The 24683-nt window shown below is 44.6% G+C and overlaps 1 protein-coding gene across 9 annotated transcripts in view; it reads left to right on the plus strand.

The window, feature by feature from the left end:
• SHANK2 (SH3 and multiple ankyrin repeat domains 2) overlaps window positions 1-24683 on the plus strand; it is a 4166579-nt gene that overhangs the window by 2863361 nt on the left and 1278535 nt on the right. Inside the window, exon 1 of one of the 9 annotated variants that reach the window (XM_069623416.1) lies at window positions 14794-15133. The exons of the other annotated variants lie outside the window; for them this stretch is intronic. Within the exon in view, the coding sequence (XP_069479517.1) occupies window positions 15067-15133 (67 nt within the window). The 5' untranslated portion in view covers window positions 14794-15066. Of the gene's footprint in view, window positions 1-14793; window positions 15134-24683 lie in introns of those variants that run through there. 9 annotated transcript variants of the gene reach the window in all.

The following is a 24683-nucleotide window of genomic DNA, read 5'->3' on the forward strand; positions in this document are numbered from 1 at the left end:
TCAGAAAACATGCTCTTACCAAATACTTTCCTTCCCGATCCCTCTGATCCTCCGGCTCCATCCCTCTGCTTGTCAAGCGCTTCTCTAAGCAGAGAGCGGATGGCCGTTCCTTTGCCTCCGCTGGCTCTCTCCTGGATCAGCCTCCCTCTCTCTCCGTCTTGAGCTTGATCTCCTCAAGTTCTGCAAGCACTTCAAGACTTTCCTTTTCTCCTCCTCCTTCCCTCTCTCCCTCCCATGCTAAACCCCGAGTCTCTGTGAATGGTGGCATGGGCCCTTGTGTCCTTCTGGGTCCTGGCCTCGTGTCCTCTCCCAGAGCTAGCCTTCGGGCAGCACTTGGCCTGTGTTTTCTCACAGGCCTGCACTTATTGTATGGGCTAGTGACCCCTTCGTGGTCTAGTGGTCACTGCCTGGCACTTACCTGATGCCTTTGCAACTGGCTCTCTGGCACCTCACCCCTCTGAGGAACCTCTAGCACTTACCCCCTTGCCCTCTCCCCCTCTGCACTTGCAGGATCCAAATGTTCATAAGGCCTAGTAGGACAATTTCTATGTTTTGCTCATCTCTGTTATCATATTCCATTCCTACTGTTCCTTTGTTCCTTTCCCTTTGCCCTGGGGGCGCTTTGCAACACTATTTATGCGCCTTACAAAAGACCAGTAAAATAAATAAATAAATGCTCTATTTTTATGGACCTGCACGAATGTAGAGCTACATCATCAAAGGCTTTCAGGTGTATTTAATTTATTTGATTGCAGTTTGCATAATAAAACCTGTGGATATATACTATACATAGCAGATAACACCTTGTTTTTACCATGACAGTTTTTTGTGTCATATCGAATTATTCTGTGCCATAACTGAGTGATTTTGGGGTTAAGGTCCAAGTACTTCTCATGTGTTTTTCATTTATGTCACATAGGATGCTCTCAGTGAGTAGATCTGCACCACTGCATGTTGAAAGCCTGTTTTTGGCATTATGCTTCCAAGTCAAGCCTCCTTCAAAGGCACGTGCTCCTGGTCGAACACTTTTGGGCAAGTGGAAGAAGTCCCTTTGGATAATTGCTCACACCAGGTGTCATGGAAAGTTACATGGCACTATGCCACTTGTTTTACTCTGACACCCGCTGTTTTATTTTGCCCATCTTCAAATCGTGTGCTAAGACTCAAGCTCCCTTGATATACATTTCCTTCTTGAGTGCTGAGCCTTTTTGGCAAGAATTTACATCAGCCCTGCCCCATCATCTTCCTACTCCTGCTGGTTTGCAGCGCGTGCACTTCCATCTGGTGTGTTGATGTTTGCAGAACTAATTATATTGTGTGTAGCATATTCGTACCTTCCACAATGCAGAGTACACATGATGTATGTATTGTTTACTTTACGCCGGCGTGTCTTCTACATACAACATGTATGCTGATCCTGTGGCTGCTTGTGTCCACGAAGTGGCAAGTCCCATTGTGCACAGTACTATGGATGTTATACCATTAGTTTGTGTCATGATTTGCTATCGCTCAAATTATTATACCACAGACCTCTGCCATCAATTCTATGCCAAAGAAAACAAATGCACAATATATGCAGTAGTTCACCAGGTTTCGTCCAAAATGTAAAAAAAAAGGAAGAAAAAAAACGAATGCGCGATTTGCAGAATCGGAACGGCCGAAAAGTTCAACCAGATCACGCACTAGGTGCTGGGGGCGTCCACCGCACCCTTGCTCACTATGTTGTGAGTGGGGTTTTGCGAGGGTGTCCTCCGCAGCTATCCCAACAAAACCTAAAAAAAAACAATAAAAGGGCTGCTGGGGTGTCCTGCACCCTTGCTCACCATATTGTGAACAGGGGTTGCAGGGGACATCCCCGCAGCTGCCCATAAAAAAAAAAAATAATAACACATTTTTAAAAAGTAAAGGACTTTGCAGTGCCAGTGCCCGATCACGGAAGTGAAAGGGAATAGGCGTTGCAGGGACACAGCGAATTGGAATGCAAGGTAAGTAGGAGGTTGGGGGGGCAGGGGTGTGTTGGGGTGTGGGCCAAGTCAGTAATGTTGAGGGGAGAAAAGACCGAAGATTATTTCGAAAAAATCATCTTCGGTCTTTTCTCCCTCGAATATTTCTAATTAGGTGTTTCAACCCCAATCCTTTCACCCAGCATGTGTTTGTCACGCCAGTTCATATTACTAAACGCATGGCATTGGTGTTAGCATATTTGCGTTAATGTGGTCAATTTGCAGTTGCCATTGTGTACCCATCCAGTGCTTACATTCTACAATTCTGCCTCTTTGCTGTGCAATATATTAGTTAGTATTGATCGATCCCTTACATCAGTCACACTATTATTTGCAACTCGTTCAACGATGCTGGAAATTGGGGCATTTCGCTGAAACATTTTTCCTGCTATTGGCAGCTGCTAACTTTCCCCTTCCCATTTGATAGACTCCCCAAAGGGTGCCATGATTTAATGATGTGACATGATGTAGCCTCACTCCAGAAATGCACAGGACCTACTGCACCATTGACCTCCAAAGGTTTGCAAGAAACAAACACAATGCATTAAAGACAAACATACCCACTTCAAACGAAAATGGGGATTCATACGAATTGCCCTTATGACAATTGATCGCGGGAGACTTGGTCCAATTTGAAAGGTCAATTATGACATATATGCGGGGGGGGGGGAAACCCCCTGCAAACCCCTCACCCAATCCAAAACCCCCCACCCAATTTCCTTATATTATTTATTATCCCAAACCCACCCCACACATACATACAATAAATAAAATCAAGGTAAAGGCCAATTGTGAGAAGGTCACTTAGGACCACTATTATTAGGTCAATTAAGACAAAAGGTCAATTTGGGTAATACCGAAAATGGAAGTCATCTTAAGGAAGGTCTTTAGGTAGTCCACAGTCTTTCAGCAATGTGGGATGTTTTAGAAATAGGTTTCATAACAATACCTTTTGCGAAACGTACATCCTTTAATTCAGAGCATGTCCTGTACCGAAGAATACTATTACAACTGAAATTATATCTAAAGGGTACATTTGTCCTTGCAAATAGTGTTGTATGTATTTTTGCTTTGTATTAAAATTGCACCAGCGATTGTTCCCTTTCAGTTGTGGCTGCATTATAATTATGGTGGTAAAAACATAGTATTTCAAATAACATTTTTTTAAAAATGGCACAGTATATTAGCTTCATGAGGTACACTGGATGTACTAGATGGGGTAATTAATCTACATTTAATGTATGGAGATATTTGTGTGTACCCCAAGCTGTAAACTACAGTAGATCATTACAGGGATACAATATTGTGAAGCATAGTGTACCACAAACAAGGAGATGTTTGGCCAGATGTACATGCGAGCAGGGAGAGCACACAGATGAGGAGCAAGTAAGTGTGTGCTGTCTGCTGTAAGATAATGCAGCGCAAAATGATGTTAATGAAGTTAGAGAGTCTGTAATCCATTTGTCTAACAACATTAAAAAAGAACTTGCATTCCTGTTGATACAAGTCTAAATGGTGCGATGAGTGTAAATGTGTGTGATAATTGTCCAATTAATTGAATGTGCTTACATTTTAAATGTTTTAGAGTTTAGCATTCTAAATGCCCCAATCACCAAATCCTGCTGGCATGTCTGCTAAAATCTATGTTGCTTTGTAATTCCCCAAAGCGATTAATATTGGCTTCAGTGAACAGGAACAGAGTATAAATCCATAGAAAATTGGCATGCTTACTGAAATAGGTAAATGTCCTTAAAATAGACACTAAAGAAAATTGATGGAATAAACAACTATATTTTCAAGCACCACTAATAAAAACTAGTAAGTCTAACCGTGATATGAATAACAATGTTATGGTTACTACACACACACTCAATCTAAACAAAGTCCATTACAATATATGTTAAACCTTTTCACACACTGCACCACTTCTTCACAACACTTGCTTGAAATATTAGGTAGTGACATATCTAATGATGTCGTCTGTGCTCTTCGAGGGGGAGACCCTTTCCATGAGGCCAGCGAGGTGAGGTCGCTAGTCGACCCCCCCCCTGGGGGTGGTACTCAGCAGGTGGATCTCATGGGGGGGATTCCCCCTCTAGGAAACAGGGGGGGCATCAGGAGCCAAAGTGGTACAGCACAATTTCACCCACCTTTCTTTCCTCATCTTGTTTGTCTTACCCTGATCCTATAGGCTCCTCTATGTATCTCTGTTATAGTAGTGATATTACTACTGGGAGGACGACGATCAGGATTAACTCCATCGAGTCATCCCCTCAAAGTACTGTAATGAAGAAGATGCACAGAGTCCTAGCCAATCTCTCAAAAAACCATAGTGAACAGTCTAGTTGTCCAGTCACAAGTAGTTTAAAGATGGAAGAGGAACTAACAGTGTTGTCAGTCCCTCCCCAGAGGCACAAGCGAGCAGGTACGCGCTGCACGGCTCCACAGGAGAGTGATAGAGCTGTGGAAAACAGTGTGAGAACAAGAAGCGGCTGAGAAGAGCTGCAGGAAGATGAACGGAGACCCAATAAGGTGGGGGAAGGACCAGGGAGCCTCAAGAGACCCACATTTGAGAAACTAATATGGAGGGGCCTGGGGCCCACACTTGAGAAGCCAATATGAAGGGGTCTGGGAGCAACATTTGAGAAGTCAATGAAAAGGGGTCTGGAACATGCATTTAAGAAGCCTGACTAAATGGGTCTGGGAGGTACAGATCAGAAGTCAACGCAAGGGGGTCTGGGACCCATATTTGAGAAAGGCAGACCCTGGCAGGCGAGTACACCAGAGCTGTCTATTGAACTGCCAAGAGGACCCTGCAAAAGGCCTGGGGAAGGGAGACCTACCCTCCAACCATAGTGAATCACCAAGAGGAGGCTGAGAAAGGCTTGGGAAAGGGAGACATTCCCCAACCACATTGACTTGCCAAGGAAAGCCTGAGAAAGGCATGGGGAAGGCTGACATCCCCACAACCACTGTAGACTTTCCTTGTGAACCATAATGGCTGAGTTTATTTTTTGCCAGCATTCACACTGGTTCATCCTTTTCTATCCTTTTGGCTCTCCCATAGATAGACAGGATCCCTCACACCCATCATCATTTCTTCGATGGAGTTTGAATAAGAAAATACCTCCCACTAGTTCAAAGGAGGGACATTTTGCAAGAACTTACCGCAGCAAATAATAAACTGACGGTAGGCATGACTCCAGTGATCTAACAGACACGGTCATATTTTTCGGCTCATTTCAGCATCTAATAAGATTCTTTTAAATTATGGAATAATTAATTTGAGATCACATATTGGTCTAACACACACATCCACTGTCATTGTTCTTTGACAGATACCCTATGGACATGGATAACACATCATCTCCTCGTCCTGATGAAGGCCATTCTCACATGAGCTTCAAGAAATGGCTTTATCTATCCGAAACATTATAGTGTTGACAACCTTCTTGTTGTAATGTTCAGTTTTTAGTGTCACACTGTGGTGTCTGTACTCCAGAATTGCATCACGCTCTGGATAGCACATGTTTTTATGTAAATGTATTGTCACAAATGATAGGAAACATGCTTTGCATGAGTTAAATCCTTTGGATTCAATTGGATGGTACGCAATGGTACTGCCATGTTTTGAAATTGACACAATGTCCTGTTTTGGGTTGTAATGTATATTATTTAAGAAATTGATATGTTTAATAAATAACCTAGGGTCAAAGACTTTGTTGACCCAACAGCAAAGGTTCCTGCATGTTCTGATGTGCAGTAGCATATTGAAGGATTTTGTGTAATCTCGCACCCTGATTAATTGTGATATAATATTGTATACCCACCTGGGCATATCAGGGCCTAGCCAGGTGCCCTTTTTTGTAATTTATCTATGTAAAATGTACATGCCTCAGGAAGGTATGCCCTCGAGAATTCCATGCAATGAGTCCCTGTGGCTACTGATCCATCTATCTGTATTTGTCTATAGCGCCACTAACCCTTGGGCCTCAGGGCCCAGCTTACTGGCATGTCAGTCATGGACTATCTGTCTTCTGGTGCCATCATTTATCTGTGATGCCATCCAGGCAGCTGATGTGGTTTGAAAGTGGAAGCGCTACTGCTTAGGCTTAGTGCGGTACTGATAATCGGAAGGCGTAGTCATCTTGGTGATGGGTATTGGGGAAGACAGTGAGTTGCATTAGGCATAGAGTGGCTTTCAGTCTGAGTTAAATGAAATATTGACCAGTCTGCTAACGGAACGACTGATGGCTTCATGTGCCAACAGCAGTTTGGCCTGTGTTCTGAACTCTCAGTACAAACCTTGAGCCGAGAATTAGTGAGCACATACCGACTGCTATTTACATAGTCAGTTACTATTAATATTTGGATAATGTCTTTTCAGATCATACACCCTATAATACTATATTCCCTGAAATTGACACTGTACCAAGGCACTTCAAAGAGCCCGGCTGTAAGTGCCGGTAACGAGGCCTAATGCAAGTGCATGCTAGGGTGCATGGTCTGACCACCAACCTCAATAGGGTTCTCTACTCACAAGCACAGGGCCAATGCACTGCTTCATTTAGTTATGTAACACTTTGAGTCTTTACACACTCAATTCTAAAGTGATGTTGCCAAACACACAGCATGTTCAACCCCCATATCACAGAGGCTGTTAAGGTGACAGTGTTGACTGTATGCTTCTGGTGCTGTCTCTGCTTCTGCAATGCTATGCCATGCTGCAGTTCTCCTGTAAGGAAATGTCTGATCACGGTCAATATACAACTCTGAGTCATTCAAAACGCCATGGCTCGGGAAGATAGCTCAGGGGCAACATGCTCGTCTTGGAAACAAGACAACATGGAGCACCACAGGTTCGATCCCCTGGTCCGCACTTAGAAATCTCTTGGTATTAAGTGTGTTATAAATAAATTACCTAGCATGTCCAGACAGGGTACATGGCTGCGAGGCTGTGCTAGTTGCTGTTTTCCCCTCTTCAAATACCAAGTGACATAACATAGCCATCTTTTTGTATGTGATTCTTTTATTTATTTAAATAGTTATATAGTTCAATGGGTCTTGTCTTACAGTTACACTGGGCTCCTTGCAACAGAGTGTCGTCTTTTTCTTCTTTCCAGAACTCTAAAGGCTTAGAAATAGCCGTCCCTAACCTATGACTAAGCTCAGCTTGCTTGCTCTCTGTAAGGGCTGAAAGAGAGTTGTAATTGCATTAACTATCTATAACCATGTTTCATTATATTTGTCTTTCCCAAATTAGATCAAAATAGGAGAAATTGACTTTGAGGGCACAGCAACAGCTGCAGCTGCGTTCATACGTTTAAAGGAAACCTTGTTGCGTTCTACAGCCTTCCACAATTAGCGTCTCGTTCACAGCTCATTTACCAAGCATTTTTGCCAATGTGATATTCCTTGCCCATATTCCCATAAAAGGTCTGGTCTGCTACACTTCCAAAGAAACTGAAAACATAGATCAGAAAAATAAGATCACACAAAGGGCCCGATTCATGCAATATTTGCCCGGTTCAAAGTGACTTTGCACTGCTGAAAAGTGACTTTGCACTGCTGACACAAACCCTGATTCATGGAAGTGTTTTTTTTGCAGTGCAAAGTCCGGGCAAAGTCAGCGGATAGTCCTTTTTGCAGTACAAAATGTCTTTACCCAGACTTTACAAGGCAAAGATACACTTTGCACAGTTCCATGAATCAGGGTTTGTGTTAGCAGTACAAAGTCACTTTTCGGCAGTGCAAAGTCACTTTGTATGCCTTTGACACTGGAGCAAACTCCCTGTGTAGCTCGCAGTCTGCCAAGAGTTGTGCTGTGTGACTGGGATTTATACTGCACATTGCTGCTGATTGCATGCTCTGTGGCGGATTTAAAAGAGGGGGCGAGAGCAGGTTAAAGGGGCGAGAAGGCACATACTCTGAGCCCGGTGTGGTTGTCTGTTTCTAGGTGTTATCCAGCCCGAGGAGATTGTGTGTTCATCACAAATAGATCAACATTTGTCATTTTGATATGTGCTGCAAAATTTGGGCATTTGACTCATCTGGCACTCATTGTGCTTAATCTAAAGCATAACTCATAATTTTCTGATTTACGACCTTCACGGGCCCACAGTTCCACAGCGCCACGCATCATAAGCAAGGAAGGAAATTGTTAAGAGCTTGCTTGCAATCAGGCGGCACAATATGTACATTAACAATGGATTTCTAGCAGTGTAGTAGCTACCTATTGCCATTTCAACTAAATATAAATGCCAACATATTTGCAGATTTGTGCCACAATACTTCTTTTTTTTGTGACAACAACTTTTTAAAATCATGTGCACCATGTCCTGGGGAGTATGGTTATTTGTCCAGGGCATAGATGCCTTGTGTGTCCATGATGCAAGCATGCCTTGGATGGGAGATGTGCTACACACGCTGGTTTAAGAGGTGTGGTGTTGTCTGAAGTGTGATAGGAGAGTTCATTGAGGTTCCTTGGGTAGATGGTCAAGTTGGTACGCATGTAGGGGGCAGGAGACTGAAATTCTTAATGAAGGAATACGCACAGAGTCCAGTGGACGGCTTTGAACATTCTTCAGGTGTCCGATTGCTGGTATAGTGCTATGACTATTTCATAAAGGAGCTCAAAACACACAGGGCCTTTATTTCCTGCCCCAAACCCATCTACTCAATTGCAACCCCTCAGGCCCATAGCACTGCCCCATAACCCAACTCCTTTTCTCTCTTATACTTCTAGGTCCAAGGTTTCTATCGCGATACCAGGATATGCTCATACTGCTGTCTCATAGGGGGTGTAAGTGACTTCAATTCAGCAATCCAACTAAGTCAATGCCTAGTCTGGGATGGCCAATGGAAGCCCTTATTTATATATTTTTATGTCAAGTTCTTAAATCTGGATGATGAACCCTTATATAACGCCCTTCTCTTTGAATCCCCCTGACCTCACTGAGCCAAGAAGTAGGTTGTTTTGCAAATTAAAAGGTTTATTGGAAAAATTAAACTATATATATATATATATATATATATATATATATATATATATATATATATCTCACCCTTTTATGAATAAATCAATATTTGATAGCACACTTATGAATATGAACAGTGATCAGTATTGGGTAATATTACAATAGCGACAACTCTTTAATCAGAAAGCAGTAGGAATATGAAGGATAAAGTAGCAGAGAATACTTTTATGGTTCAAGGAAATGCAAGATGGAAAGAATGCAGGCACAGACATAAAATTCGATATGGATTCAACAAGAGATAATATGATCACTTTTTCCTCACTCCCCCCCTATGCAATATGAAGAGATGGAAATGAGGGCACACAGGTTTTCAGGAATACAATCAAAAGCAGTTCAGTTCCCGTTCCCCCCAGCAAGCTTAGAGAAACAGGGATGATTTTAAAACACAAGCCAAATACTTTTAAATGTGGTTGTAATGAAGTGAAAAATATGCTAAAAATGATTTTAATTCCCTATATGAGATTCAGCGTAGGTGATAGCTACTTTGAATTAGTTCAGGTCAACACTAGCAATGATTCAGGAATGAATATCGGGTCGAAAACGAATTTCAGCAGTGGAAAGCAAGAAGCAGCTATTTTTACAAGTGGTGAAATTGAGTCAAATTGCAATTCGCAGCACTTTTTCCGAGTGCTTCGATCGCGATTACGGAAAACCTATGTCGTGTCGGGTTTGTTGGAAAGCTCAGGTTCTTAGCTTTAAAATGACAGTTAAATCCTGCTTCTAGGACATACGGTTCAAAAGATACGGATGTTTTTGTGGAGGTAGATATTCAGAAATTAAGTCAAGATTTCAGAATGACAGATGACACTTTTGCAGCTTTGAAATCACAGAATGGACACACGATTTCTATGCAGTTCTGGACAGGTTAAAATGGTTTGAATAAGATTACTTTAAACTAAGAGAGGGGTTCTGGACAGTTCGAGATACTCACTCCTAGTTTTGGAAGGGAATGGACCTCGTCCCAGATCTGGTCAGGTTTGGGCTGCGGTTCTCTCGCCACGGGACGGTCTCTGGCACTGGTTCTGCTCACACGGTCTGGTCTGGGTCTGCTACCGGCACTGCACAGCGGTCTGGGTCTGGATACAGCTCTGCCTTCTGGGTCTGGATATGGTTCTAGCCAGAATCAAACAGCTTGCCCAGCTGTTGAATAGTTTGGTTAGGTTGCTGGATTCTGAGGCCTGCTGAGAAGAGTTCAGCTTTTGGTTCAGGCCTCTCTGCTTCAAGTTCTGGAGTCTATCTGGAGTCTAAGTTCTGGATATGGTTGGGCAGCGTGCTGCGCAGAAATTGATTGAAGTTTGGAAAATGAATGTCCCTATCTGGGTCTCAGAGGTTCTTTTTATGTCTTTTGAAAATGGGTGGGAAGGCTGACTTTCTATGCCCAACCCTCTGAGGATGCTAATAGGTTAAAGGATTTAGTGTGACCTGACTGGAGAAGGGAATTGTGAGTCAGGATGAGTCAGAGTGATGCCATGTTTATGGCTTGACTGAAAGAACACTCCCCCTTGCATTTACTTAGAAAACAATTTTTCATAACCAAACATGCTTCCCAGATACACAAGTTGTTGAAATTACATGTACACTTCACAAATTAATTAAGACAGGTCTCTGTTCAACCCTGCTCTTTCTAAGAGCTTGGGTTCAGAAATGACAACTTATTCACGATTTTAGTAGGTTTCGCAATATTGGTTTTTCATCAAATCTGACACGGAGGTACACAGCCTCTCTGGGCATATTACAGTACGTTTTGAGGTCTCTAGAATAAACACAGACGTTAAAATATTAATAATTACAGGGATTGCCCTCAGAACATTCTACAGCATCCAGCTTAGTCTCAAATTGTGGGTGCATTTTTCATATTAAGAATCCCCAAATTGTACATTTCTGTCAGCTTGATACAATATTTTATAAGCATTTTAATAAAACATACATTTGCCTCCACTGCAGTACACCCATTTGTGTGTCCCCGCCCCTAGAAACTGGGCTTGGCTCAGAGGTCACATGTCTTGCCTTCCCCCAGAGCAGTGTTGACAGTTCACACCCAAAATCAGCATACCCTATTCAGCTGAAAGAATCCTTTGTCTGGTTTTTCCTGCTTGCTAGCAGGGCATCAGTCCAGGGTGCCACTCTCCACCTGATTAACAGAACCACGTGATTTCCTGCCTTCTTGCTGAGAATACTAGGTGTGAAGACTTCTCATGGACAAGCAAGCCTTTGAAGTCCCAGCTTACTCAGGTTCACTGTTTAGCTCCTGAAATACAAGTCTCCTGTCAGAATTTAGATCGCTAGCGCCGGTCAGTGGCGGGCACCGGTATTGCACCCATTTTTGACAGCTGCCTTAAATTAATACATTTCAAAAAGGGGATTTTACTTGATAGCATATGATCCTTGCTAACATTGTATTGATGTGGATTCTGCAGTAGAGTAATGTAGAACACCCAACCAGAAGTTGGATTTTTTTGGTGGTTTCATGCCCATGATTTTAGCAATTTTGACAATCAAGAAAATGAATTGTTGAACAGCTCTGTATTCCTTTGTCTGCTCTTGTTCTGTGGGCAGCCAAAGGATGGGGCTGGCAATGGTCTCCTGTATTAACACTGGCAGAGGCAAAAGAAGATTGCAGCCTGTCTGTCAGGTTCTCACTGCGCATTTCCTGGTGATTTATGGCCAGCAGCATGCTTTCCGGCGGCCATTATGATGTTTCCCATGTCAGTAATGCACAATGATGTTGTAGGGCCTGGGTGCGTGGATTGAAACATCCCACAGGGGCTATAGCGTAGGCAAATGGGAGACTTGCCCTCCATAAAATTGCAGCCAAAAATGTGGGGAAACGACTGCGATGAGTTGGCTACATGCGAGTTCTGCCAGATCCGATGGTGCATCGCCCTGGCTGAATCCATCCAGAACAGGTGCTACCTGGTGTAGACCCAGAGGGACAGGATAAAGGAGTAGGGGAATGATGACATTTCAGCCAACCTCAGCAGAAATGGGCATATGCCATTGACTGGACAATGAAACCTTTGACTTCATGACCCAGTTATTTCCAAGGCAAGTCCGGGCCAGAGCTCCAGAGTTGTTCACAGACTGTTAGGACATGTGTGGCTTTGATGTGCTCTAACACCCGCTGTCGTGATAGGTGGGTCCTTCAGTTATGCATTCTTTGCCCTCTCTTTACGTTCACAGTAATATTTAGTGATCCCTTACAGTGTGAACAACTCCTAATCAGGGACTTTCCCACCTAATGTTAAATGACATGCTAACATGTCCCACTCCGCCATCCCTCTGTCAATGGGGCCACATTTAGTGCTTGTAGGGCCAAAATGGTAGTGCAAAGATGGCCTGTGCTGGTGGAGTCCGGGAACGGCTGCACATGATCCATAGATGCCTTGCAGATTGCATGCTTCGCTAGCATTGTGCAAGTTATCTCCTATAGGCACATTTCTCCAGCATGTCTTTCCCACTGGTATGGCAGGCACAAAGCCTTTGAGGTGCTGTAGCTGTATTATGACTTAATACAGAAGTAACCAAAGGACAGTCCAAACAGTCACGCTTATGGGGCAGGAATGGTTGAAATATTTCTCCTGGGAACCACAAAGAACACGACGGAGTCGTTGATGTCTGCATTGATGTTGACCATAGTTATGTTGCCCAGATAAATCCATTACTTAATTCAAAAGTGGCCCACCCACTGAATTTGGGTGGTTAACGGGCAAACCCCACGCCTGCTGGTTTTGGAGCTCCTGGAATCACAGAGTGGCATCCCTGTTCTTCTGGTCATTTTTCCCATAGATGATGCAATTTCTTGAGTGGAGGAAGTATTGCAGCTTCTCAGGGTGTGATTGTCTTCGGTGGGAGACCATAACACCAGAATCTGTTATTGCCGGGGTTCTGTTGCGGATCGCACGTCAGCAGTAAATGGGGTCAGGGGCAAGCATGTAGAACAATCGCTGTCAATGACTACCACAGTACTGGCTTTATCTTTAGGAACTAGTTGGCCATATTGATGAAGAGGGATTGCAATAAAAGACCTATTCCTCCCACAAGAAAGATGCACAGATCAGTCATTAACCCTTTGACGCCTCTGAAAACGGGATAGTGCAGGGGCAACAAGCTGGTCTTGGAAGCAAGACCACGCAGAGCAACACATGTTTGAACCCCGCATCCGCGCGTAGAAACCAAACTCGGGTATGGTATAAAATGACCAATTAAATAAATAAGTGGCTCAAGTGCTTTTGGCCTTCTGATGTCAGTCAGCAGAGAGCCGTTGAGATGGGTAATAATGCCATTTGTTTCTTAGCGAACCTTCAGTTTGTGGCATTCACTCCATAACTGATCTCCTCATATTAAAGTTGTTGAACAATTGATTTTGATATTTTATTTGTATTGCGCTCGTTCACAAGTGTTCCAGAGCGTGACGATGCAAGGGATGGCGAACAAGGGAGGACAAATACAACGATCTTACTAGGCCCAGTGACATTGAGAACGCGCAAGTGTATGGGAGGGGGAAAATTGGAAAGTGCATGGGAGGGGGGAGAAGTGAAAAGTAAGTGGCAAGTGCTAGGTTTAAGGCAACAGACAGGGTGTGCCTGATAAGGGCAGGGAAAAAAAGGGGGGGACAGTATGGTTACAGATACAGACCCCCAAAGCAAGGGAATTGCCAGGAGGCATTGTGGGTGGGTGGCAGGGTGAGCAGGTACCTGGGCCCGAAAGTCAGAGGGTGACCAGGTGCTCGATGCTGAGACAAAGCTGATCAGCAGGGCAGAGGAGGAGAGAAGGCAGAAGCAAAGAGGAAGGTCTTGAGGTGCTTCCGGAACCGGAGATGGTTCTCCTAAAGTTTCTTAGTGGCGGGGAGGCTATTCCAGAGGGAGGCCCCAGCCGAAGACCGAGATATACCCCGCAGCTCATTTCTTAGAAAAACGTCTGACCCTGAGGGAGTTAGAGGTGGAGTATAGAGCTCGGCAGGGAAGGTATTTACGGAGGGACAGCTCAAGGTATTTTGGCCCCAGGCCCTAGAAGGCCTTGTGGACACTGCAAAGGGTCTTGAAATGAGTCCTTGCAGCCACTGGGAGCCAGTGGAGAGATTTCAGGGCTGGAGAGATACGATCCCAGGGATCCAATGAACCCTGGAGCAGCCCATGGAAATCAGTCAAACTCCAATTTTGATTCTGTGAGCAAGGGCAGAGCCAAAGGTGGTTGTCACAAAAGTGCTGATGTGTACCTAAGTCAGGCAACCTACCACCGTGTCCCACTGGCGGAAACCTGCGCGAATGGGGCAGCTCAGGTCACTGCCATGGGTCTGACTCCGACTTGCCCAGGCATCTGCCTTGGAATCTCCCGTTAGGGTCGGTATACGCGTCAGCGTCCGCTCAGTCGACGAAGAGCGCACTCGCTGTGCGCACAAACTTCCGATGCTATGGATTGGCGCTTTGATAGGGTTGTGAAGCACAGCCATTGCCGGCGAACCTTGTGCTTTGCAATTATACTTCAACATGAGTGGGGGGGGGGAACAATGGCAGCAAACGGCCGCATGTTTAATAAACGATAAAACAGTCATGAACGGTACAGCGAGACATGTTTAAGCTGATCTCTTTAACATGCTTGTAATAGCCGGGTTGAATCATGTTCTGTTTCTCTCTAATGGCATGCGTAATTGCTCCAGGTTTTCAGGCGTCCTTCACCTCACTTATTTAGATTACCGACTGATGCATTTCCATGGAAACCTGCACCAGAGGAGGAAAAAAAACCTCGGTTGCTAGAGTGTGGGCACAGAAAGGATGCAGGCTCTTATTCTGAGCGTACAACTTGTGTAAAATAACAGCTCGGCTGCCTGATGCCCTTTCCCGCATCCACGAGCACGGAACATGTCGCGCTCCACTGTGGATTGAAAACCCCGGAAGCCGCCCCGCGTCCCGTGCCGCCGGTGGAGAGCGGAAACTTTTGGGCAGCGCGGACTGGGAGGCAATCGGCGCGAGGCATGGGGGCTGCTTCTCCCCTCCCCGGGATGCAGAGCCACGGACGACTGAAGTGAAATGGTCACACCCAGGCTGGAAACTATGGCTGAGAATTCTAAATTCAAGAAGAAAGTTCATTTTGGAGGTACGTTATGTCATTCAGCCTTTGGCGTGTTACACTATAACATGTATGTTTGGCACTGGGGGGTGGGGGGAATGGGAACTGATTTTTTTTTGGGGGGGGGGTTTGGCTTGTGAGTTTAATGTTGCACTGTGCAAGAAAGATTGCTCGCGATCATGCTACACTAATTGTTTATGAGGCTGGAATTGTTTTAACACACAATATCAAGAAGACATGTGACGAGCCGTAACTTAGGGCGTCAAATAATGCCCCAGGCATGTGAAAAAGAATAGTGGCAGAATAAGGGGAGTTTCCATTGCTTGCAATGGCTTCGTCTTCTATTCTGCTGTGTCTTTTCACATTCGGTTTGCTCCCAACTCTGCAGAAGAAAACGCAGATGTGTCTTGGATCGTGCTGGAAAATGTGATGCTATATTTAGCGCAGAGAATGCATGCACACTAAGGGCGGGGAGAGAGGTCAAACATCCTGCGCTCCCCAGTAGTCTGATGGACATCCTTGGGAAGTTGACTGAACAGCGAACTTACCCGAAGTTTGTTACTAGTATGGATTTTGGGGGAGGGGCAGACTCTCGATTAATGGTACCCTTTCTCAGCCTTTTAAATGTTACGGATCCTACTCTTGTGGCAAAGGGACCGTGGGACATTTCCACCGGGATGTTTTCGAGCGGTCCCAACGAGTGGCATTTGTAGTACAGCGGGGCATCGCTAAAAGGATCCGCGCCTGCTTGCCGGAACAGGAGCCTGTTCAGGTGGACCTGCTCCTCCACCTGAACAGGCCCATCCAGAGACTATCCTTGCAAACATGGCAGTAAGACGCTGTTCGATGAGCTGGGAATGTATTCCATCATCGACGCCACGAAGGACGGTGCGCGTAGCCAGTAGATCTGGGCTCTACCTGCTTCTAACGTCGGATTTTGTTTCATGGTAGGATTTCAATTGCACTGAGAATAGGAGTGGAGCTGATGGATGCACTGCGTGGTGTTCATGATAATTGAAGGAAAAAATTGCTACTATGTTTGCACAAAGAAATACAGCTATAAATCCCAACAGGGGAGTCTGGCGCGCTCCGAAAGAGTACATCTGATCAAGCCTATGCATTGGTGTATATAGTGGTTCTGTAGGATTCATTTTAAAAGCAACTTCCATGCTGCCATTGCATTATCAGTTCCTATATATATATATATATATATATATATATGTGTGTATTAAAAAGTGCTGCATTGCATTAAAAAAGATACTCTTTAGAGGTTTGTTTTTTTCTCTCAAAAGAAATCTGGTTATGTCCGGCTAGTTAACTTTAACAATACAATTTTGCAAGCTGGACATTTGTTTTTTTGTTTTGTTAGAACCAATGTCGGAGACAGACGAGACGCATTGCCTCCCTTGTTCGCCACGCGACACTGCTCATGTGGCGGTGCCTATACTGGTCTCACTAAAGAGTGGACCAGAGGGGGAGTAACAGAAGGATGCGGGGAAATAGCATTGCACTTGCAGACAAAATGGATGCATTGAAAAGAAACATAGCCACTGCTTCAGATTATGTGGGAACATATGAAGTGCGCCATGCGTATCCCAACAAACGTAGAAGGACAAATCCTGAATGTTGCTAGGATACCCCTTTAAGATCCATGCTAATGATGTAACAAGGCATAGGATGGATATGGCTTACACCACACACCAAGTGTATTCTTGTTTCTTGAATCATAGTCCTGTTGGAGGGTTCTCTTTAAAAGGAGGCCGGAAGGTTAAAAGGCTGAGTCGGCCCTGCCTGGATTTGCACCTGCGGCATGCAATTTACACACTCATTGCAGCAGTGGCGGCGATGAACCCTTACTGTCTCCTACCTGCATAGGCCATCTTGTTCTAACTTTCAGGAGGCGTGCAGAAGGCAGCGTGCTATCTGAATCGGTCAGTGTTGCTGAACGGCATGGGGGGCTCCTTGCTGACGTCTAACCAATAGTAGCTCGTTTAGGCCACGCTGGCCAGGATTGCACACGGTCAGCAGCAGGCAGGAGGGTAGGAAGAATACCTGTACATCTCGATTGTTGCTGGTGCACCATGTTATCTGTATTCTAATAAATCCGCTGCAGCCTGGTGCTGGTTGTGTGTGTGTGTGTGTGTGTGTGTGTGTGTAAGCAGTCGTCTTCTTTCTCGTGTGTTTAGAGTGCACCTTCTGCTAATTACGCACATTTGTGGGTAGCCCTTTGAAAGAGTGTTCGCTTGACCGAGTCACCCTTTGCCTGCCTCCCCACCTCACCCCCATCATGTAATCCAACACAACGCTGACACGCCAACAGCCTCTGATGCGCGCCTGGTGGTATTGTAGTGTAGTGAGGCTGCATTTGCTTTCATTTCCCTGCAGAGCGTGAGTTTAAAATGGTTACTTTCTGTTTGCTGCACTTGGCTGAAAGTGTTTTGGTGCGTTATGTTGGGACTTCGAAATACCTGGGCCAGCGGTCCCTCCATGGCCGACGTCTCTGTGGCCTTGCGTGCCGTCTGAGAACACACTGAACAGGCCTACCAGATTTCGAATTGTAGGTGTAAGCGGGCCAGATGAACAGGAATGACTCATCTAGGCAGAGGGGAGGGTGCCAGCTTCACTGATGCTCTTGTCTCCTGGCAGAAGGCACTGAAATGGTTACACGGAGGCGTGTATGTGCTCATTATATTCCATAGCATTCGCCATGCAGGGCTTCTTGCGCTCGAGAACTACAAGGAGCAGCTTTTCTTTCCACCCACTCTGCCTGCCGTAAAACAACCAAGCAATCCGGTCTTGCAAATCTGGTGGATCCCCCCTCGACCCCGACATGTCCAACAGCCTGACACATACACAAGCCTTGCGTCAATCTGAGGGGCTGCTGAATAGCGGGATGTAACCTGCACCACAGGCACTGCCAGGATGACCGGCATGCTCCGGAACAGGCCTTGCTTCATGGCCATTCTACAGCAGCGGGGATGTGCCCATGTCTGTCCGGCTTTCACCTGAGCCGGGATGCATCATGGTTAGAAATAAAGGCCTTCTGTGCTGCAGGACAGTACAGGCTTGGGCGGTGCATCTCAACATCTCCATCACGACTCTCCTGCAGCTCCTATAAATTGTACCTCTTTAGGGCGTCCGCAAAGTGCCCCTTCACAGTTCAAGCACAGGCGCTGGCTTGCGGGCGATTGACAGTCGAAATTGAGTACGAGCACTTTGCACAAAGTGCTCTCTCGGAAGTGTGCTTTTGCGCTGCTAAGTAAAAGGGACACTCCTCAAAAGTGTAATACAGACTGAGAGCTTGTTGCAGATTGTATATCTAACAAAAATGTCGCCCATATTGAAGAAAATTGGGAACAATTCAGGGCAATACTTGAGTCGTACTAAGTATCTAAAAGGCCGCTCCGAGCACACATTGTATGTATACTACAGTTTCCTGTTTTTCTTTTTTCACCAACATTTAATTTTGGGATTTTGTCATACATAATACATAAGCACTGTCAACAAAACGTGAGCTAAAATGATGGTATCGAATAAACATATATAAGCCTGGCGCATAATGAAGAAATGCATACGTATCCGCCTCAATCTTGCATAGCATGTTCCTGGCAGCAGTTCACTGCTTCAAAAGCAAAATACCCAGTCTAACATTGGTATTGTAGAATATTAGCCCCCGGAGATCTCGGCCAATCAGGATATTTAGGGTGCAGCCAATAACTATTGGTATTCATTTCGTTCTGAACACTCTTTAAGGCAGGAAAGCACCAATACGATTTCCAGGCAAGATTGCTTTCAACAAGATGCTTCCTTGCAGAGATGGCCTTTTTAAAGCTCTGACATCCTATTTAACACACGCAAAGGAAGCCAAAACATGGGAAAGAGCTTTTGCTTTCTCATAGAGAAACCGTTTACTTTTACTTGACACCAAATGCATTCTCATGTTTAACATGTTTCAGTTCAACCAAGTTTGTTATTAAAATTCTTAATTTATGAGGACAACCATGTTATTTCAATAATACAAAATAAAACTACTTTTAACTCGGGTGAATATTTACTTTACCCAGTACTAAAATAAACAGTTTTACTTTAGTATCAAAACTGCATAATATGTATTGCTACTCCACTATGTGCTAATAGCCTTCCAGACCTCGATTTGATTTGTTTATTTATATAGCACACCGAACCCTTAGGTATCTAGACACATTTCTTTACAAGCTTATAGTTCTACATGTTACACATTTACAAAGGTTGACGCAGTACAGGGGTAAGTTAAAGTGCATCACGGGAAGGTATGCCATGAACAAAGCAAAAGAAATAGTACAAACAGCATTATTGAATCTCTTGCGTGAGAAGCCACGTTTTTATGTTTGTCCTAAAGTTGAAGTACGAAGGTTGTACTCTTAGGGCTAGTGGTAGTGTTCCATAGTTTGCAGCTAGAACCGGAAAGCTGCTAGCCCCTGCTGTCTGTTGCTTAAACCTAGGTATCTTAAGGCAGTGTAGTTGTGCACATCTGGTTGGTCGGTCATAGATGTTTAATGAGTATTTGTCAATCGGGTGTTTAGGCGCTAGATGCGAGAGATATTTATGGGCAAGTGACAGTGTTTTGAACTCAATTCTCGACTTGACTGGGAGTCAGTGTGCATTACGTCTCCGCTCCGAGATGTGGTGAGATCTGGGAATGTTAATCGCAAATCTCGAGAGGGGTCATTATCTCTTGGGATGATAACCTTTCTCCAACTTGGTGGTGGGTGATTATCCTGCGATATGGACTGCCCCCTCGCTCTCTGAGGCTACAATATACCTTAATCCAGTATGTGTTGTTGATTTTATAAATCAGCTTTGAGTTTGGTACCTGTAGACTAGTGCCTGCTTTCTCAGAGATCCTCGGTTGCATGTATTAATGACTCCAATCAAGCATTCCCACTAAGTCAGTGCCTTGTCTGGGATTGCTCAAGGGAAGCCCTTATTTATATATTTTTATGACAAGTTATAATCTGGATGATGAACCCTTGTATAACGCCCCTCTCTTAGAATCCCCCTGACCCCACTGAGCCAAGAAGTAGGTTTGTTTTGCAAATTAAAAAGGTTTATTTGAAAAATTAAACAATAGATATATATCACACTTTTATAATAAATTAATATTTGATATCACACTTAGACATATGACAGTGATCAACAATGGATGATGTTATACTTGCACACTGGTTTAATTACTTAGGAGTAGTATAGAGGATAAGGTAGCTGAGAATGCTTTATGGTTTCAAGGAGATGCAAAGATGAATAAAAGGCAGTACAGAAATAAACTTGATATGATTTCAGTAAAAGATAATATCACTTTTTCTCTGACAATTCACTCCCCCCCTATGCAATGTAAGGAGATGGAAGTAATACACACAGTCTTCAGGAATACAATCACAGTACAATACAAATTCAGTTCCCCCTAGCAAGCTTATAGCACCAGGGATGATTTTGAAACACAGGCGAAAGACTTTCAGGTGATTTGCAAGGGTGTGAAAAATGCTAAAATTGATTTTAATTCCCTCTAGAGGTTCAGGGTGAGTGAGAGATACTTTAAATCAGTTCAGGTCCACACTAACAAGGATTAATGAGGGATTATCAGGTTGAAAACGGATTTCAGTAATGGAAGCAAAGGACAGATCTTTCTACACGTGGTTGAAATGAAGCAAAATGTCAAATTGCGGCACTTTTTTTTCGAGTGCATCGAGCGCAATTACAGAGGCGTTCTAAGGAGCTGGAGCTTGTTGGAAAGCTGGGATTCTTAGCTTTACAATAAAAGTTTAGTTCCTAGGATGCACGGTTCGAAAGATACAGACGATTTTGTAAAGGTAGTTTTTCAGAAATGAAATTACAGTTTTCGGAATGACAGATGCGCTTTGAAAGGTTTGAATCAACAGGAGGAACACACGATTTCTTATGATGCAGTTCTAAACAGGTTCAAATGTTTTGAATCAGATTATTTTAAGCTAATAGATGGGTTCTGCACAGTTCTAGCTGGGTACTCACACTATAAATTTGAAAGGAATGGCCTCGTCACGGATCTGGTCAACAGGTTTAGCTGCGGTTCTCTCTGCTCGGCGGGTCAATCAGGCACCGGTTCTGTTCACAGCGGTCTGGTCTGGGTCTCTGGTTCTGTTCTGGATACACAGGATTCTTGGCAAGCAGCAAACCGCACAGCCCGGCGGTTGAATAGTTTGCTTTGGTTGCTAGGTTCTGAAGGCCTGCTGATAGGAGTTCAGCTTCTAGGTTCTAGAGTTCCTTGGAGTCTGGTTCTGGAGTCAGACTGGATCTCTGGAGTTCTGGGTTCTGGAGTTCTCCGTCAGAGTGCTGTGCAGGAATTCAGTTGAAGGTTGGAAAATTAATGTCCCTGTCTGGCTTCCAGTGGCTCTTTTTATGCCTTTAGAAAGTGGGTGGGTCGGCTCATTCTGCATGCCCAACCCTCTCATGATTTGATAGGTCAAGGATTCTCTGTGACCTGATTTGAGAAGGGATATTGTGTCAGAGTGAGTCAGAGTCTTACAGTCTATTGAAGAAACGCCCCTTTGCTTTTACTTAGAAAATGAATTTTTCATAACTAACAGGTTTCCCAGGTACACATGTCGTTGAAATTACATACACATTTCACAGATTAATTTAAGATACACTCTCGCCCAACTCTGATCCCCCTCAGACCCTGGGTTCACACATGGCAACATTTTGTGCTTTTTAGTTGGTTTACCAATATTGGATTTTTACCAAAAATTACACAGATGTACACCGCCTTTCTACACATATTCCAGTAAATTTTCATTTTTCTAGCGTGAACCCCGTGTCTGCAATCTCCATCATTCATGGGGTTTTGCCTCAGAACATGGTACAGAGTCCTAACACCTCTTAAAATGTGCACAGAAAAATCACAAGAATAATGATATTATTTATATAATTTTGACAAGTCCGTACTATGAATTATCCATCTTTTTTAAAATTATGCTCTGGCCCAGAGGGGTGTGGTTTCCCAAAGCACATGGTGGAATTTCTGGTTTGTCCACTTCCTCCAACTCAAGTTGCTCACAGAGGCACTGTCCCTCCCAGTTTCTCTGAAGAGGAAGCCATTTACAACCCCCCCCTAATTTAACATTTGCCTGAGCCAAGGAAGGCTCATTGTTCTGTTTCCCTCCAGTCCTAGGTGCTCCTCCCCTGATTCAATCAGGGAGGTGTCATCTCCTTTTGGTGGGGGCAGCAGAATGCAGCCAGGCCTGGGAAGAGTGGCTGAGCAAGTTTCAACTCCTGTCGGGGGTAGTTGCCGGGCAGAATTCACTCTCTTCAAGCCAGGCTTCAGCCAAATGTCACTTTTGTTCTAAGTTTTTCTTCATTCAAAACAAACTTACAATTTTTACACATGCAGCTAGAATGCTGATTCTAAGTTCAAAACTATGACATTTAACAGTTGCAAACTATGCGACACTCAACAGTAGGTCACTCATTTATTTTAAACATTTAGATTTTAGTGGCTTTCAGTCCAATTTAACTTAAGCTGCTGACATCCACAGCTCAGCCAGTTTTGTTATAAACATTGTTTTGGGCTCTTCATCTTTCCAGATTTTGTTCTGCCAAATGTCTGCTGGTGTTCATTGAGATTTTCGAATATCTTGCAATGTTTAAAATAGGCATTTTTAGCTTGCATTTCAGAGAAACAAAGGTGATTTCAAAGCGCTTTTTGAGCTAACAGGCACTGCTGTTTTTCCTTTGGCACCACGTTTCACTCATGGTGCTTCTGGCCCACCACGCTCGCACTGGTGGGTGGCAGGTTAGGCGACCATTTTGGTGTGCGCAAAAACTGCACGGTTTTCCTGGATTCTGGCGCAATGTGGGCTTTTTCGGCCATCTTGGATTTTCTGAGCCCACATCCCCAAATTTTGCAGCATAATAACTTGAACGTGGGTCAAGACGCCCAACACATGCAATATCCTTACTTTTACGTCACGTCCCCTTTCCTCCATACTGCATGGGCGTCCCTTCCTAGGGACTGGAGATGGAACCTTTTTCACCAGAAAAACCTTCTTCCCCTTTAAGTTTAGAGGCACGCAGGTTGCAGCCCTGGGAGCATGTGCTACCCTGACTCCGCCCACTGGCACCACACCTCAGTCCCCTTTTCCGCATCAACGGGAACATGCCGATTTCACCAGCGCTCCTGGGTTTGGCTTCGGCCATGTAATACCACGTGCTCTTCCCCAGATTGTTCCATCTTTTTGTCATTCAGGTACTCGGTCCTCTGGCGTCACGCTCCTCCCCGGCGCATGTTCACTTAAGCAGGCTTCGGCAGGTGTTCAGCCTGCGAGAGGCTCTTCCCTACGTCTGACTCCCATGCTCTTTACCGCCGCTGCCTTAGTACTGACCACGGCAGTGCTTGCCAATAGGCTTAAATGCGTAATTGGCAAATTGATACACTCGGACCAAACAGGCTATGTCCCAGGCAGGAACATCAGACAATCACAGGAGGCTACATCATATTATTTATCAAACGGAGAATGACCCGGGCGAGCTGGCCATAGTGTCGCTGGATGCGGTCAAAGCCTTTGATTCAGTGAGGTGGCCATGGTTTATGGCGACCCTGAAAGGATACGGGATAGGGCCAGGATATATTCGATGGGTCAAGATGTTATATAGCTCCCCGATTGCAAGGGTCAAGACAGGCACTATAATTTCGGACAAATGGCAACTCAGTAGGGGAACCAGACAGGGATGCCCCTGGTCGCCCCTGTTATATATCCTTGCGTTGGAGCCGTTGGCAATTTGCCTTAGGCAACAATATGGAGAGGTGGGGATTCGTATGACAGGAAACACACACTTAATATCACTGTATGTAGATGACATGCTCCTCTATCTGCGCTTCCCGGAGGAGAATCTACAATATGTGCTAGAGGTGATGGATCGTTATGCCGCCCTCTCGGGCATATCGGTAAACCCTGGGAAGTCCAGTGTGTTCCCCTCGGGAAGGTACAAAAGTATCCCACTAGAAAACTTGCCCATTTTGCAGATACCCTGGCAGACTGAGACGTTTAGATATCTAGATATAAACATATACCACAAGATAGAGGTAGAGCACAAACACAATATGGAGAAAGCAGTTGAAGGTATTAAAAATAGTTTTAGTCCAGATTACCCCTGGCCATGATGGGAAGGGCAGCGCTGCTCAAAATGGTGGTCTTGCCCAGACTATTACACTTCTTTGTAAATGTCCCGTACTTGATCCCCAGACGTTTCTTTGCCAGACTCCATAGCCTGTGCAGGGGCTTCATATGGCACAATTCTAGAAATAGGGTGGCCCTGTGGAAACTACAAAACTCGTGTGATAAGGGGGGCATAAACCTGCCAAATTTCGAATTATATTACTTGGCGGGACAGCTATTATATGTAGCTAGGTGGCTGTCCGTAGAGGAATCTGCGGAAGCCAGTCTTTTGCAGGGTGATCCTGTCCCATACTTCCTAAAAGAGACAGTGTGGCTGCATAAATCAAAAGTGGCGGAGATGGGGAGACTGTTGGTGCTGGGCTGGGAGGTCTGGTGCAGGGCATGGAGAA

The sequence above is a fragment of the Ambystoma mexicanum genome, chromosome 11 (genome assembly GCF_040938575.1).
Source record: "Ambystoma mexicanum isolate Mex_15411 chromosome 11, UKY_AmexF1_1, whole genome shotgun sequence".
Taxonomy (NCBI): domain Eukaryota; kingdom Metazoa; phylum Chordata; class Amphibia; order Caudata; family Ambystomatidae; genus Ambystoma; species Ambystoma mexicanum.